At 45.6% G+C, this 16,452-nt stretch overlaps 1 protein-coding gene across 2 annotated transcripts; it reads left to right on the plus strand.

The window, feature by feature from the left end:
* Positions 1-861: 861 nt before the first annotated feature.
* slc35a2 (solute carrier family 35 member 2) lies at positions 862-13,689 on the plus strand. 2 transcript variants are annotated; one of them, XM_084365568.1, is made up of 6 exons: positions 862-1,481; positions 3,601-3,783; positions 4,099-4,250; positions 5,959-6,081; positions 6,496-7,085; positions 12,214-13,689. In XM_084365568.1, exons 1-6 carry the CDS (start codon positions 1,418-1,420, stop codon positions 12,239-12,241), a joined length of 1,140 nt encoding a protein of 379 aa, XP_084221694.1. In that variant the 5' UTR covers positions 862-1,417; the 3' UTR covers positions 12,242-13,689. The 2 variants fall into 2 exon arrangements, with proteins under 2 accessions (XP_084221694.1, XP_084221693.1); XM_084365567.1 differs by lacking the exon at positions 12,214-13,689 and adding an exon at positions 7,647-10,102.
* The last annotated feature ends 2,763 nt before the right edge of the window (positions 13,690-16,452 follow it).

A 16,452-nucleotide genomic window follows, 5' to 3' on the forward strand; every position in this document is an offset into this window, starting at 1 on the left:
AAAGAACAGAAGTTTATTAATTTATTGATTTATTCTTCTGTCGTCTGTCGTCACAATAACCATCGTTAATAAAAGGTCATTTTATAGTTGATTAAACTTCCAATTGAAATGTTTTATAAACTATTGAGACACTTTGAAGTTTATAACATTAATAATGTTATCAGAGTTTTCATCATAATGATGTTTTATTTCATGTTTGTGTTTTTAGAGTTTTCATTTAAAAGTTGCTGCTTTTATTTTCTACATTTTAAACAAGCAGAAAGTTTCCTCCAGCAGGTGGCGCTGAACATCACAGACATCCGACAGGTGAGGTGTCACCCGGCAGCCAATAGGATTCCTCCATGTTCAACCTGGACGAGAACAAGGAAGTGATTGTTGTCAGCAGGATCAGAGAGGAGGAGGAGGAGAGGAGGTCTCACTCTGACTGTTTATTCAGAGCTCCTCACCACAGAGCATCTTCTCTCATGATGAATGAAACAAATCATTTTTACTTAACATGTTTTGTGGATTATTAAGCCTGTTCGTTCTATATTTTTATTTGTAGTTTTATTGAACATAAAACAAACAAAAAGACAGATAATGAGATATATTCAGGACACTATTAATTAACATTAAGACAAATGTATGTTTTAATAAATAAACACAGGCTCATATACAACCAGTGAGTCACTGACATGAGGAATCATCAAAACAAATGAAAAATGTGTATTTATTTTATCAATAACTTCCATTGATCCTGTTTGAGATTAAAGATCATTTTAAAATGTCAGTTTAGCTTTAAAGAGTGTTTCTGAGTAAAAGGAAATTAACCCAGTTTTATAGCATCACAATATCAAAGTGAAGAAACAGAAAAGCGTTTCTCTCACTCAGCTTCATTTAGACAGACATTCATCAGAATTATAATAATGAGTAAATACATGTTTACACGTGGATATGATCATTTTAATTAATTAAAAACTAATACAAACTATCACTATTGATGTTTTTTTACATGATGTTTAATGATAAAACGACATTATTTAAATAGTATTAAAGTTCACATTTCAAAGACTACAGCAGATATTCTGCGACGTGGTTGAAACTATGTTTTTCCATCAGAGTGATACATCCTGTCAGACAGTTCGTCATATCTGTGCAGCTGTAGTTCCTTCAGTCCCTGAACGCATCGCAGCCTCCTCTGCCTGTTTTCATCCCGGTGGTGCGGTGGCCCCCCCGCAGGCTCCTCTAACCTCAGCTCCGGTCAGACATCCGCCTGACACACCCGCCGCCTCCCTCTGTAACCTGACCGACACACCGGAGCTCAGTTCCGGGTGGCTCTGCACTGTGAGCCGGGGCTAGCTGGGAGGCTAGCGGACTGTTAGTCGAGCAGGCAGCGGGGTGAAGACTCGGTCCGGACGGCGGGCAGAGGGAGAGCAGCATGGCCGCAGGGAAGCACAGCCAGGCGGTGGAGGAGAAGGCGGTGAGCCGGGGTCAGAGTGAAGGTAAGTGTGTCCGGGGAGGGAGACCCGAGGACCGGGACAGGAGTTCACTTCACACGGCCCGCGGGGCTCTGAACCCGGGTAGCTGCTCGCTGAGTGAGCCGATGTGTCGGAACAAGAATTAGAATTTGATTTCTGTTGATAAATCGATTAAATCGATAAACGATCGATCAAAGTTCCTCCGTGGTCCTGTGAACGCAGACGGCGGCGGAGGCTAGCGAGCTAGCTAGCGGCTAAACTAACCAAAGTTAGCTGACTCGAAGCGGGTCAGTATCTGTCAGAGTTAACCCGGAAAGTTCGCCAGTGTGAACACTCGTGGATCTCTACCGGGCCTGACACCGGGTCAAGTGTTTATTAAGTGACGTCAGGACTTTTAATATAAACTGAGGACTTTAACTGTTGGCACGCTAGCTGGGCAGGAGGCTAACGCACAGTGCTAGGCTAATTGTTTATTGGTGTAAAACTAGTTTCTCTGAGGCTGTTAGCTGTTAGCTGTTAGCTGCTGATGTAGCTTCACTGTGGAGGCTGAGCCCGACACAGTGTCAGAACCAGGTGTGTCTGTGGGCTGAGGAGGCTCGGCAGCTGGTGACGTGGAGGTTTAGACTGCAGGTGACACACACTCCTTTATTTGCACACGCACACACACACACACACACACACACACACACACACACACACACACAGGCTGATAAATACCACAGTCAGTGGTGACAGAAGTAATCAGATACTTTGTAAATACTCCACTACATGTAAAACATCTGAATTACAATCTTTACTTCAGTAAAAGTATCTCAGTGTTCTTCAGTACTGAAAGTTCTCTTGTTGCAGTGATCCGTGTTTTTATGTGATGTTTGTGGACGATTCACTGCTGCTCTGAGAAGTAGTGGAGTAAAAGTATAAAGTACCTTGAATATGTTGAAGTCCAGTACTTGAGTAAATGTACTCAGTTACATGGCACCACTGCAGGCAGCTGCTCAGTGTCAAAATCAAATATATAAATAAATATATAAATGATTGTGTAATTTAATGCTTAATTGTCACCATAAATAAAAAAAAATGACACATTAAAGGAATAGTTCACTCTAAAACAAAACTCAGTCCTCATGGACTCCCCCTCCTGCTGATGAGAAGTCCGGTGTAGTTTCTTATTCCTCAGAGTGCAGCTGCAGCCCCGCGGTGCTTCCCTCCGGCAGCAGTAATCCATATAACGAGCGTCAATGTGCCGAGAGGAAAAGGTCCATAAAACTACACAACAACTTTGCAATATTCCTCCATACTGCTCGTCCGCTGCAATCCAAGTGTCCTGAAGTGGCGACATCCAGAGTTTACTCCAGACGACGTCATTTAGTGCAGTTTTACAGCCTCAACAGTCGCTATGCTGTTTACACGGAGGCACGCTCCATAGATACACACCGGCATTTACTTCCTGCTGCGAGTGACCGAGCGACACACAAACACAAGAGGGATCTGCTGCACTGGTGATTTGAAGCTTTGACACTCGCAGCAGGAAGTAAACACCGGTGTGTATCTATCGCGAGTCTCGTTCATCTTGTCCGGCGCAGCTTCTGTAGTGCAAACGCTGTGAGGGAGACTCGGTGCCTCCAGGCAGATGCAGCATAGCGACTGTTGAGGCTGTAAAAATGGACTAAATGACGTCGTTTGGAGTATCGACGTCATTTAGTGTGTGTGTGTGTGTGTGTGTGTGTGTGTGTGTGTGTGTGTGTGTAAACAGAACAGAGAAAGATTCAGATCATCATGTCAGCCCGGTGGAGGCGGTACCAGTAGAGGCGGAACATCGTCACTCTGAGACGTTGACAGAAACATTTTCAACATCTAAGTGTGAAACCAGGATATTTTAACTGGACCTCGAGACAGAAACAGTGTTTTTTAAATTGATGATCTGTTCTGAACCTGAACCGAGTCACTGCTGTCAGAACCTGACTGGACTTTATCACATCAGAATAGAAATGAACATTAAACCTGAAAATGATGGGAAGAAGCAGCATCAGGACACTGATGCAGAAGTTTATTTTTCAAGTTTGGAAAAGTTACCAAATAATGATTTTATCTTCTTGTCTCCATAACAACAACGTGACGAGTGGTACTGTGTGTGTCCCTGCAGTCAACAGGAAGTTGAAGTACATCAGCCTGGCGGTGCTGGTGGTCCAGAATGCATCGCTCATCCTCAGCATCCGATACGTCCGCACGTTGCCGGGCGACCGCTTCTTCGCGACGTCAGCCGTCGTCATGGCGGAGGTCCTGAAGGTCCTGACGTGTCTGCTCATCATCCTGCTGCAGAAGAGATGTGAGTGAAACAACAACATGAACGCACGTAGAAAAGTAACGAATCTAGAAACATGAGATGAAGACAGAAATATAACAGGTGTGTTTATTGATCCCTCATCGTCACGGTGACAAATATCATGGCTCATTTCAGAAGCAGAACTAAAAGCTGGACAGAAAAAAACCCGGTTAACTTCTGCAGTGATGATACTGAGATGATCTGGAGATGATCCGAGGGCCTCAGCCCGTCGCCGTGCAGCCGTCCGTCAGGATGCTGTGGTAGAACGACATTAGAGTGAACAGTAACACCTGACTCTCTCTCTCTGTGTGGCTGCAGGTAATGTGAAGGAGACGCTCTTCTTCCTGGTCGACTCCATCGTGTTTCAGTACAAAGACACTCTGAAGCTGGCCGTCCCGTCGCTCATCTACACTCTGCAGAACAACCTGCAGTACATCGCCATCTCCAACCTGCCGGCCGCCACCTTCCAGGTCAGACTCAGTGTGATCCAAAGCTTCAGTCGGGGATGTTCTGTCTTTTGTGAACAGGTCCAAGGACGTGCCACAAATCAGGGTTTAAAAACTTTATGATTCACAAAAGTCGAAATCAGTTTTCCAAATATTGATTAATAACATGATGTTGACAGAAGGAGGGAGGTGGAGCCTGTTCAGAGGTTTGATACAGTCACATGTGAGCCCATAATGCGACCTGGACTCCAGAGTGATGTAGGCTGTAGTCCTAAAACCTGTAAATCTGTTAGCATGTTAGCATGTTAGCACATCCTGTCCCCTCCTGTTGATGTGTTTCCAGTTAAATGTGTGAAATAAGGTGTGTTACAGGCTGAACATATGAACTCATCATTAAATGTCCACAGTTTAATTATGAAGCTCTTCATGTGTTAAAAACGGTTAGCGGTTGCTAACAAGTGTCTGAATGAGACTACAGAGGTTGTCGGGGACATTAAACGTCCTCACAGCGAACACGGAGACTCGTCTCCTCACTAGTCGTCTTTACAGGCCCACTTTAGTTACACACTGTTCTCACTCTGACTTTACAACTTGTACATTGATCAGTTTATAGAAACCTGGATAGTAATTGTGCAGTAAGACGCTCAGTGGTGGAGACGTTTGAGTCATGTGACCGTGATGTCGTCTGTTTGTAGCCTAGCATTAGCTTTTTACTGCTACACGTTTAATTTACCTTCAAACATCAGAGTGGAGTTCATCTGTGGAGATTATCTGCTGAACAGAACCTGGATGGATCAGAACATTATTTTGTGCTTAAAAGCTATAGTTGGTAATGTTGGAGAGCTAGCAAGATTTGAAAGTGGCACCTCCTCTAAGCTCCGCCCCCTTCTCCCCCTCCCGTCAGTGCTCTGTCCAAAGCCCCGCCCCCATCAGACAGTCCGTCACATAGACATATATACATAGACGCCTCATTGAGCGGGTTGGCCCGCTGCATATATGTCTGTATATATGTCTATGGTCCGTCAGCAGGGCAGAGGAGAGCCGTTAGCATTGGGCTAATACAAGCTACAAAAGTAGCTAAGTTGGCAGGACGAGACATGAAGGCCTCTGATTGGTTCTTTCAACTCGGACCGAGAGGCAGGGATTGGTCAGTGTTTACAGGCCTGCAGCTGCCACAGAGGGCTGATTTATTTCAGTCCTTCTTCTGAACACATGATGTTGGACTACGCTCAGGGTGGGAAGACCATTTCACCCAGTATAACAAAGTGTTTCTGAACAGGATCACCAGCTATACCTTTAATCTAAAATAATATTCAGCAATCTCTCAGGCTTTCAGTGGAGGGAACCAGAGCGATGCTAACTTCAGTTAGCTACGAACAAACATCATCTCTACACTGTGTACTGATACCTGATGGTACCTTGTTCTGTCCTTTAGTCTCTCTGAAATAACAAAAAAGTAATTATATATTATATATATATTATTTATTATATAAAAAATAAATGATGAAATATGTTCAAACTCTTCAGAAGATGAAACTGTTTTCACTCTGAACACTTTGTTGAACCTGGAGACTGAAACCAGCAGATACTTCTTCAGGTGGAGCTCAGGATCAGATGGACGGAGGTTCATCAGGTGACACACAGTGTTGATCTGAACATGAAGCTGAGGACAGAAATCACATCACACAGCAGCTGTTGTTGACAGGAAGTGTAACGAGTGTGTCGTCCTCAGGTGACGTACCAGCTGAAGATCCTCACCACGGCTCTGTTCAGCGTGTTGATGCTGAGGAAGTCTCTGTCCAGAGTCCAGTGGGTCTCTCTGCTGCTGCTGTTCGCCGGAGTCGCCATCGTTCAGGTACGAGGTTCAGCCTCCGCCGTACCTCCGCCGACACGCCGCGCTGCGACACGCCGTGCTGCGACACGCCGCGCTGCGACACGCCGCGCTGCGACACGCCGCGCTGCGACACGCCGCGCTGTTTAATGTTTACTGAGATCAGAAACAAACACGACTCATTGATTCATCATCAGCTCCAGTTTAACATCCAGACGCTGAAGAAGCTTTAGTCTCATTGTTGCATTAATGTATTTACAGTCAGGCTACAGCTGTAACAACAACAACAACAACAACAACACTGTAAACTTTAAATTACTCATATTTTGTTTATCGGATGTTACTGATCGATCGTGTTGCTTCATCCTGTTGCTGTGCTGAGTAAGCTGCCTGCTGATTGGTCGGTGAGCTGATCCGGTGTTGAATGTCTGGTTTCAGGTGCAGCAGGAGGGGAAGAAGGAGGCGTCGGTGTCGGACAGCTCCAATCAGAATTACATGGCGGGTTTGGTTGCCGTGGTGATCAGCTGCCTGTCGTCGGGATTCGCCGGCGTTTACTTTGAGAAGATCCTGAAAGGAAGCTCGGCCTCCGTCTGGGTGAGGAACGTGCAGCTGGGGATCTTCGGCACGGCGCTCGGCATGCTGGGGCTGTGGTGGAACGACGGCGCCGCCATCGCCGAGCGCGGCTTCCTGTTCGGATACACCGACATGGTGTGGTGCGTCATCTTCAACCAGGCGTTCGGCGGGCTGCTGGTGGCCGTGGTGGTGAAGTACGCCGACAACATCCTGAAGGGCTTCGCCACTTCCTTCTCCATCATCGTCTCCACGGTGATGTCCATCTACCTGTTCGGCTTCCACGTGGACCTGCTCTTCACGGCGGGGGCGGGGCTCGTCATCGGCGCCGTCTACATGTACAGCCTCCCTAAAGCGGCCGGCGGCTCTTCGTCCTCAAGCTCCTCCTCGTCTTCCTCGGCGTCTTCAACCCTGCCGAGGACGGCCGGAGGCGCCGAGATGGAGGCGTTTCTGCCAAAGTCAGTGCTGGTGAAGTGACTCTCTCTCTGTCTCTCTCTCTCTCTCTGTGGCGTGGTGCTCACTTCCTGTCTGCTGTGGGCGGGGTCAGAGGTCAATCTGGGTTCATCTGCCGCTGCTCGCTCTCTCACCTGCTCTCTGCAAAGGTCTCTCGCCCTCTGCTGACCTCCTGCTTACTGTCTCACAACCTTGTGTTGATCTTCTGACCTCCTCCTCACCTCCTGAACATGGAGGAGAAAAGAGGAGGAGATGTTTTGTTCCTCCTCATCTTTCAACCTCCTCCTCCAGCCACCTGCGTCTGCTCTTCATCACACGCTCCTCCTCATGTGATGAAGAGGAGGAGTGAGGAGTCGATGACCTGCTCAGAACACAAAACTAACATTTGGTTTGTGACGCAGAGGAGAGCAGAGACTCTTCCTCCTCCTCCTGCTCCTCCTCCTCCTCCTCCTCTTCCTCTGCTGTAATCCTGCTTCCTCCCTCCAGGAGGAAGAGGAGGAGACGCTCCTAACGTCTGGTTTTAACTCTGCTTTTCCTCCTAAACACTAACCTCTCCTCCACCTCAGAGCTCAGGGAGGCGTCGTGTCTCCTCCACCCGCCGTCCACATCACAGACTAACTGCTCAAAGCACAACAGCAGGAGCAGGGGGAGGGGGAGGAGCAGGAGCAGGAGGAGCAGCAGCAGGAGGAGGAGGAGGAGGAGGAGGAGCAGGAGGACCCTGACCACCAGCTGTCTGTGTGTTTCATGTTTGTCGTCTCGCCCTCTCTGCCTTAAAACTCTTCACTAACCGACTGAACAGAGGAAGCCTTACACAGATTATTGACGATACATTGACTCTTGTTGTTGCAGGAGGAGCTGACGAGGACAGACTGAAGGTTTTCACTGTGCAGCTTCAGGTCGGAGCTGTCAGACAGATATTGATCATTTTCATCATCAGTTGAGAGTTATTAATATCTCCTCAGACATCAGAGCTGATCGTCCGCTCGCTCAGCGGAGAATCATCCTCAGCTGTCGTCACGTCCGTGTGGAGCTGCACAGTGGAAACATCTCACCGGTCCAACGTGGCGCTGCGGCGGCCATGTTGAGACCGTTTGTGTCCGGTGCCTTTTCTTCTCATCTGTACAGAAGCCATATGATTGTGTCGGTGTTAGCGGTTAGCGGTGTACAGTTAGCAGAGTTCACTCAGACCAGCTGGAACTCTGTCCCGTCTGAGACTCTGCAGACAGACGAGGGTTTTCTGTCTCCTGCTCTGAGGACACGTCCTGACCTGGAGCTGTGGCGCAGCTGAGGCGATGTGCTCGTTGATTGGAGCACCTTTTAATTCTGACGTTGGTCCTGCTGCAGGCGTCTTGTTGAAGACGTCCTGCCGAGGCGTCCTGAATGTTTTTCCGTTGCTGCGCGTCGACTCGTCCGAGTGGACGTGTTCGTCAGCTGAGCTGCTTCGTGGTGTTTACGTTTCACTTTGGGAGGAAAGTTTGAGTTGTTTTGTCTCCGGACGTCTGCAGGAGGCGACGACGGCTCACCGACTGTCTGAGCTTCATCTGCTGCAGGAAGTGAAGCGAGCGGCCGCTGAAACGTCCCCACGTATCAACCAGTGGATGATAATCTGATTTAAAGCACCAAAGAACATAAATGACAGAAGCGTTAAAGGGACATTCCTGTATTTTAACGCTGGGCTCTGTATTTACTTCACTCACCAAAAGTCACATGAAACCTGTAAATCTGAAGCCCAGGTTAAAAACAGCTGTCGCCGACATGATGACCTGATGTTTAGGATCAATATCACATTCTTCGATCTGCTGATTCAGAATTGTGTCTATAAATTAGCAGAAAGTCATGAAAGATTTCAAACATTCATCGATTAACTGAATGTTTCCTTCCCTTCCCAATGATTATTGATTAGACATGTTTCATAACATCCAAACAGAATCAATCAGGACAAATATTTAGTGTTTTCCTTTAACAACGACACAATAAATCATTTTCTTTAATGAATATCAGCCGCGTGTCGTCGCTCCTGCACGTCGACGTCGAGACAAAAAACTAATCAAATTTTTTTTTTTTCTTCCAAAAGTGTAAAAAATTACTTTAATAGTTTTTCTCAGCATCAGAATCAAAGATGGCGGTTTGAACTGTGAAGAAAGAAAAAGACGAAATATCATTTAACCTTTTATTTTTTGTAAAGAAGAAATCAGCTGACAGTTTGTGTCTTTTGGGGATTTTATATTAATATATGAGTTGTTTTATTTAATGTGGTGGAGGGGGGTGGGGGGGGGGACTCAGCAGGTCGCTCCAGGTCGTCCTGACAGCCAATCAGAGCGGCCGTTCTGTGTTCAGTAAGAAATATTTGACCACGATGAATCTGAGATCATTTCCACTGAAACAGAAAGTTGTTTTTAACGATGTGATGAAGTTTAACACTTTAAATCACGTCAGTGTTTCAGCTTTTAAGATGATTCTCTCGTTGACTTTTTGTTTTCTTGTTAAAAACTTTTAAAGTTTAGACGATGACCTCGTCTCCAACAGAATAAAAACATCATTTACTAAAAGCTGCAGCTGAATTAAAGATTCAGTCGACTGAGAGCGAGTGGAGATTTTTTTTTTAAAACAAATTGAGGGTAAAAATTAAAAACCAGCAAGTTTCAGTTTATTAATTTTTTTATTTGTACCAAACTTTTAATTTTCCGGAATCTGTTTCAGTTCCTGTTGAATCCTTCAGTTGTTTCCTCGTCGTTGGTTCAGTATCTCGGCTGACGGTCTGGAGCGCCACCTGCAGGAAGTTTAAACACAATCCTGTAAGATTCTAACCAATCCGGCGGCTCCCTCACATCCAGCAGGAGAACCGTCCAATAGGATGGCTCAGATCTGACGGGCTGTTTTAAACTTCCTCTTCCTGTCTGGAAGTTTGTGTTTGTATGAAATCTGTTGGTTTGCACTTGATTGTTGACTTGTACCAATGCCTCTGAATTTGTACATACTTCTTTTGGTAAAGTTTTATATAAACAAGGACATGAGATCAAGACTCTGGAGTTTGTCTTAATTTGAAGGGAAATTATTTTAAAAGATATTATATAAAGATATTATATAAAGATATTACAGGATGTTTACAGGACACATTATTGAGATCACTGTTAGGAGAAGAAATACATCTGAAATATATGTAAAGAAGAAATTGTTATAAACAAACCAAAAAAAAACTTCCTTATAAAACGCAACACACTCCGTTTGTTTCTGCCCCTGAGCTCGTCTCCTCAGGCAGAGCTGGCCAGGCTGCACTAACCAGACGTTTCTAACTGCTCATCAAAACTAACTTTCCGATTCACCGAGCTGCTCCGACAAAGAAATGCTACGAACAGATGAAACTGATGTCCATCGTTTCATCTGACTGGAGGCGATTTCTGTAAATGTTGGACTGTTCCTTTAACGTTTGGTGACATGTTTTGAAGTCGGCAACAAAAAGACGGCAGACATTTTGATCCAGTTCACAGCTACTTTAACCAGTGATGTGATGTCACTTCCTGCTCTGTATGACACAAACCCGTCCATCACTGGGACAAACAGACTCCATGTTTCTCCTCAAAGACAGAAAGAAGTTCATGCAGAACATTTGCTGAATTTACAAGAAGGAACAAATCAGTCAGAATCAGTCAGAGACAGAGTTTCACACAGTTTATAAAGTGTCTCCAACTCAACAACTCACTAAACTGACACATTTGTTAAGGGAGTCTGGGGACAAAGAAGTCGCCTATACTGGTTACTGTTTAGTGTGTTTGTAAAATGTGACATGTTTAGATCAATAAAATGTTTCTTCTTTCATAAATTGAGTGTAAATGGTGAAATCAGTGTAAACAGTGTGTTCAAACAGCTGCTAAATGTTGGCAGGTCAGACTTTAGCACTTTAGACACAGAAGCAGACAGGCTGGTACAGCCATGCTGCCACAAACTGACACTTTTTACAAGGAAACACACAACTGACTGTTTTCATTTAATGCTGAATTTACAAGAAGGAGACAATGATTCAGAGTCTGTCAGAGACAGAGTTTCACTACGTTACAAAGTTTGTTTCAACTCAACAACTCTTAAAATCACCACATTTGTTAAGGGAGTCTGGTGATGATGAGGTTCAGTGGTTAGATCAGTTAAAGAGACGGTGTGTTCACTAACATTGACAACTGAAAGCTGCTATCTGTCGCTGAACTTGAGCTACATGACATCAGTGATAATATGTGAGTGAAGCAGCGTCTTACAGAGAAACACGTGTGAACAGTTCATCTGTAGTTTGACTTCAGTCTCTGAATTCAAAGCTCCTCATCATCCTCGACCTCATAATTCAAAATCAATCAGCTGTAGAATAAACTGTTTATCAGCACTTCTGTCTTATTTGTGTCTCATTAAATCACACAGGACTGTCCAGCTTCAGTCTGTGGACATGTTGCTTCGGGGTAAAGTACAGGGTGATGCGTTGTTATCAGCTGGTACTGCTAACTGTGGCTAACGATGGCTAGCACTGGTTCTAACTTGTACTAGAGCGTGGTCAGCTCTGGTATGACGTCATTGTTTGACCTCAGATGTAAATGAAATCAGATTTCTGAGCATCTGAAACAAAAAAACTAAATGTCTTCAGTCGTCTCCCTCAGTCTGAACAACTGAAGCGTCTAATTATTAATTTATTTATTTAACATTCTGAAACTGAAGGAGATAAAATGTCGGCTGTCGTCCATCTGATGTTTAAATCATCTTTATATCATCAGGAGGAGACGATGACTGAGCCTGACTTTATATCATCAGGAGGAGACGATGACTGAGCCTGACTTTATATCATCAGGAGACGATGACTGAGCCTGACTTTATATCATCAGGAGGAGACGATGGCTGAGCCTGACTTTATATCATCAGGAGGAGACGATGGCTGAGCCTGACTTTATATCACCAGGAGGAGATGATGGCTGAGGTTACTGTTTTAGATGAACTGTTCCTTTAATTTGAGCTCAGACTGGTTCCTGCTCAGTGTTACGTCATGCAGTGAGACAGGAAGTCGTCTCCTCAGGACGGAGCAGGAGCAGGACGTGGACGCTGTGATGTGATGGTGCAGGAGGTCTGACCTCGTCTCTCTCTGCTTGTTTCTGTCTCCAGATGTGCAGCTAAAGAAAAAGGATCCTGAGCGACAGACTGACGGACGTCTGGACCGACTGCTGCTTCATCCTCCCTGAGGTCAAAGACAAAACATTTCCTTTATTTCTTTTATTGGACCTGTTCTGCTGCTGCAGTCAGAACTACAGCACTCCTACTGGTCCCATCACAGTACTGCAGTATTATCATGGTACTTTACTGCTCGTTTACACTTTAACAGTCTTTCACCACAGTAGTGTTAAATCCAGAAACTGATCCCGTCGCCTCAGAGGAGTCGAGCTGCTCAGATATCAGTTCTCAACATTATCTCTGAAGTATTATCTACAGAGACGAGATGATTCGATCGATGACTCGCAGATGAAACATCTTGACGTAACGATATTCATTTTCTGGAGTTGAAGTAATAATGTCCTCTGATTCTTAGATGAAGCACTCGACCACATCACAGAGGAAACATCTCATCATCTCAACATGATAAGATATTTTCTATCATTTCAGCATGAATCTCATTATTTTGGTGTTTGTAGATTAAATACCTTGTTGTCTTAAGAAAACACGTGTGTGTGTGTATATATATATATATACACACACACACATATATATATTTAGATATATGATATTTATCTTCTCAAGAATGAATCTTGTTACTTCGAGAGTCTCATGAAACGAGCAGCTGTGTCCGCTCTGACTGAACATGTATTCATGTTGTTGATGCAGTCAGTGACTGATGGAGGTCCACACAGTGGTTCTGGTTCTGATCATCAAACATCAGCAGCTGCACAGGAAGTCCAGCTCAGTTCAGACATTTAAATAAAGAAATAACAGAAGAAGATCATCTGACAGTCTGAGACCGTCAGTCAAAGTTCTGATGAAATGAACTTCATGACTTCGTCTTGATTTATTTAAATATCTGTTTTTTTTTAATCATCTTTTTTAAACTAATGGACCAGAACCGCTCATTCCAGAACAAAAGGTCGTATTTTCAGTTCCACAGTGGATTCATAACGTTTAGGAAGGAAATGATTCAGATAGTTTTTCTTAAAGATTAAAAGATTTACTCATGATTTAAAGTGACAGCTGACTCAGAGACTGAACATTTAAATCAATATCTCAGTTCACTTTAGATTGATTGGTTTAGCTTTGATCTTCTTTAGCTGTATTTATTTATGTTTTTTACACATTTTACATTTCAAAATAAAAATATTTATTATTTCATAATACGTCTGTGACACTGAAGTGCCTCAGAGCAAGGCAGTGACATCAGCCTGCAGCGACCCTCCTTTTATTGTGAAAGTTTACAGCTGTTTGAAGTTTTTCACATTAAAATGTCTTTTATATTGTGGACTCTTGTCAGCAGCAGCTGTCTGTGTTTAAATGTCTTCTCGTCTTCACCTCAGTGCCTGAACGCCTCCAGCAGCTTCAACAGCAATGTCTTATTGTCAAAGTGTACATTAAAGTGACGTCACACTAAAGATGGTCTGTCCTCCAGTGTCCAGTCTGTCCTCCAGTCTGTCCTCCAGTGTCCAGTCTGTCCTCCAGTGTTCAGTCTGTCCTCCAGTGTCCAGTCTGTCCTCCAGTCTGTCCTCCAGTGTTCAGTCTGTCCTCCAGTGTCCAGTCTGTCCTACAGTGTTCAGTCTGTCCTACAGTCTGTCCTCTAGTGTTCAGTCTGTCCTCCAGTGTCCAGTCTGTCCTCCAGTCTGTCCTCCAGTGTTCAGTCTGTCCTCCAGTCTGTCCTCCAGTGTCCAGTCTGTCCTACAGTCTGTCCTCCAGTGTTCAGTCTGTCCTCCAGTGTCCAGTCTGTCCTCTAGTGTTGAGTCTGTCCTCCAGTGTTCAGTCTGTCCTCCAGTGTCCAGTATGTCCTCCAGTCTGTCCTCCAGTGTCCAGTCTGTCCTCCAGTGTTCAGTCTGTCCTCCAGTGTCCAGTATGTCCTCCAGTCTGTCCTCTAGTGTTCAGTCTGTCCTCCAGTGTCCAGTCTGTCCTCCAGTCTGTCCTCTAGTGTTCAGTCTGTCCTCCAGTGTCCAGTCTGTCCTCCATTCTGTCCTCCAGTGTTCAGTCTGTCCTCCAGTGTCCAGTCTGTCCTACAGTTTGTCTTCCAGTGTTCAGTCTGTCCTCCAGTGTCCAGTCTGTCCTACAGTCTGTCTTCCAGTGTTCAGTCTGTCCTACAGTCTGTCCTCCAGTGTTCAGTCTGTCCTCCAGTGTCCAGTCTGTCCTACAGTCTGTCCTCTAGTGTTCAGTCTGTCCTCCAGTGTCTAGTCTGTCCTCCAGTGTCCAGTCTGTCCTACAGTCTGTCTTCCAGTGTTCAGTCTGTCCTCCAGTGTTCAGTCTGTCCTACAGTCTGTCCTCCAGTGTTCAGTCTGTCCTCTAGTGTTCAGTCTGTCCTCCAGTGTTCAGTTTGTCCTCCAGTGTTCAGTCTGTCCTCCAGTGTTCAGTCTGTCCTACAGTCTGTCCTCCAGTGTTCAGTCTGTCCTCCAGTGTCCAGTTTGTCCTCCACTGTCCAGTCTGTCCTCCAGTGTTCAGTCTGTCCTACAGTCTGTCCTCCAGTGTTCAGTCTGTCCTCTAGTGTTCAGTCTGTCCTCCAGTGTCCAGTCTGTCCTCCAGTGTTCAGTCTGTCCTACAGTCTGTCCTCCAGTGTTCAGTCTGTCCTCTAGTGTTCAGTCTGTCCTCCAGTGTTCAGTCTGTCCTCCAGTGTCCAGTCTGTCCTCTAGTGTTCAGTCTGTCCTCCAGTGTTCAGTCTGTCCTCCAGTGTCCAGTCTGTCCTCCAGTCTGTCCTCTAGTGTTCAGTCTGTCCTACAGTCTGTCCTCCAGTGTTCAGTCTGTCCTCCAGTGTCCAGTCTGTCCTACAGTCTGTCCTCTAGTGTTCAGTCTGTCCTCCAGTGTCTAGTCTGTCCTCCAGTGTTCAGTCTGTCCTACAGTCTGTCCTCCAGTGTTCAGTCTGTCCTCCAGTGTCCAGTCTGTCCTACAGTCTGTCCTCTAGTGTTCAGTCTGTCCTCCAGTGTCTAGTCTGTCCTCCAGTGTCCAGTCTGTCCTACAGTCTGTCTTCCAGTGTTCAGTCTGTCCTCCAGTGTCCAGTCTGTCCTACAGTCTGTCCTCCAGTGTTCAGTCTGTCCTCTAGTGTTCAGTCTGTCCTCCAGTGTTCAGTCTGTCCTACAGTCTGTCCTCCAGTGTTCAGTCTGTCCTCTAGTGTTCAGTCTGTCCTCCAGTGTTCAGTTTGTCCTCCAGTGTTCAGTCTGTCCTCCAGTGTTCAGTCTGTCCTACAGTCTGTCCTCCAGTGTTCAGTCTGTCCTCCAGTGTCCAGTTTGTCCTCCACTGTCCAGTCTGTCCTCCAGTGTTCAGTCTGTCCTACAGTCTGTCCTCCAGTGTTCAGTCTGTCCTCTAGTGTTCAGTCTGTCCTCCAGTGTCCAGTCTGTCCTCCAGTGTTCAGTCTGTCCTACAGTCTGTCCTCCAGTGTTCAGTCTGTCCTCCAGTGTCCAGTCTGACAGTGTTCAGTCTGTCCTCTAGTGTTCAGTCTGTCCTCCAGTGTTCAGTTTGTCCTCCAGTGTTCAGTCTGTCCTCCAGTGTTCAGTCTGTCCTACAGTCTGTCCTCCAGTGTTCAGTCTGTCCTCCAGTGTCCAGTCTGTCCTCCATAGTTCAGTCTGTCCTACAGTCTGTCCTCCAGTGTTCAGTCTGTCCTCTGGACAGAAAGAAGACAGCTCACCCTCGCTCTCTCTGACAATGAGAAATGAACAGGTGCTTATATTAACTAATGACCCGCCCGAGTCATGTGACCCACTGTCCCCCTACTCAGTATGACCACATCATAAAATATCATGACCAAAGAAAACAACGTCCCTTCAGCTTATTACTGGTAGAAAACGCTCATTCATTCATGGCTCCTACAGTTTGTTTTCCACAATGACTTGTCCAAATAAATCCTCAGTTCACAGAGTAAGATGTGATAATATTCTGTCTCTACACGCTGATGATGTCCGACTCTCTCTCTCCGTCCTCTCCGTCCTCTCTGTCCTCTCCGTCCTCTCCGTCCTCTCCGTCCTCTCCTGCAAAACAAAAAAGGCTGCAAAACTGATTAAACCTGATCAAACAGGGTTCGTTCCTTTTAAATATCTCTCTTGCTCACTCTTCCTACATGAGACACTTCTATTGACAACAACCCAAAGTCCTGCATCAGAGTGAACGGGTGCTGCTCAGACCGTTTCCCCCTTGAAAGAGGGTTCAGACAGGGCGACTGTCTTTGTCCCTTATTAT

Source organism: Pagrus pagrus, assembly GCF_965226575.1.
Source record: "Pagrus pagrus genome assembly, chromosome: 11".
NCBI lineage: Eukaryota > Metazoa > Chordata > Actinopteri > Spariformes > Sparidae > Pagrus > Pagrus pagrus.

Bases quoted from the DNA above. Each gene is read 5' to 3' on its own strand.
- slc35a2 (XM_084365567.1), top strand. From the start codon at position 1,418: ATGGCCGCAGGGAAGCACAGCCAGGCGGTGGAGGAGAAGGCGGTGAGC. The intron at 3,784-4,098 runs GTGAGTGAAACA...GTGTGGCTGCAG, and splicing joins CATCCTGCTGCAGAAGAGAT to GTAATGTGAAGGAGACGCTC. The intron at 6,082-6,495 runs GTACGAGGTTCA...GTCTGGTTTCAG, and splicing joins CCGGAGTCGCCATCGTTCAG to GTGCAGCAGGAGGGGAAGAA.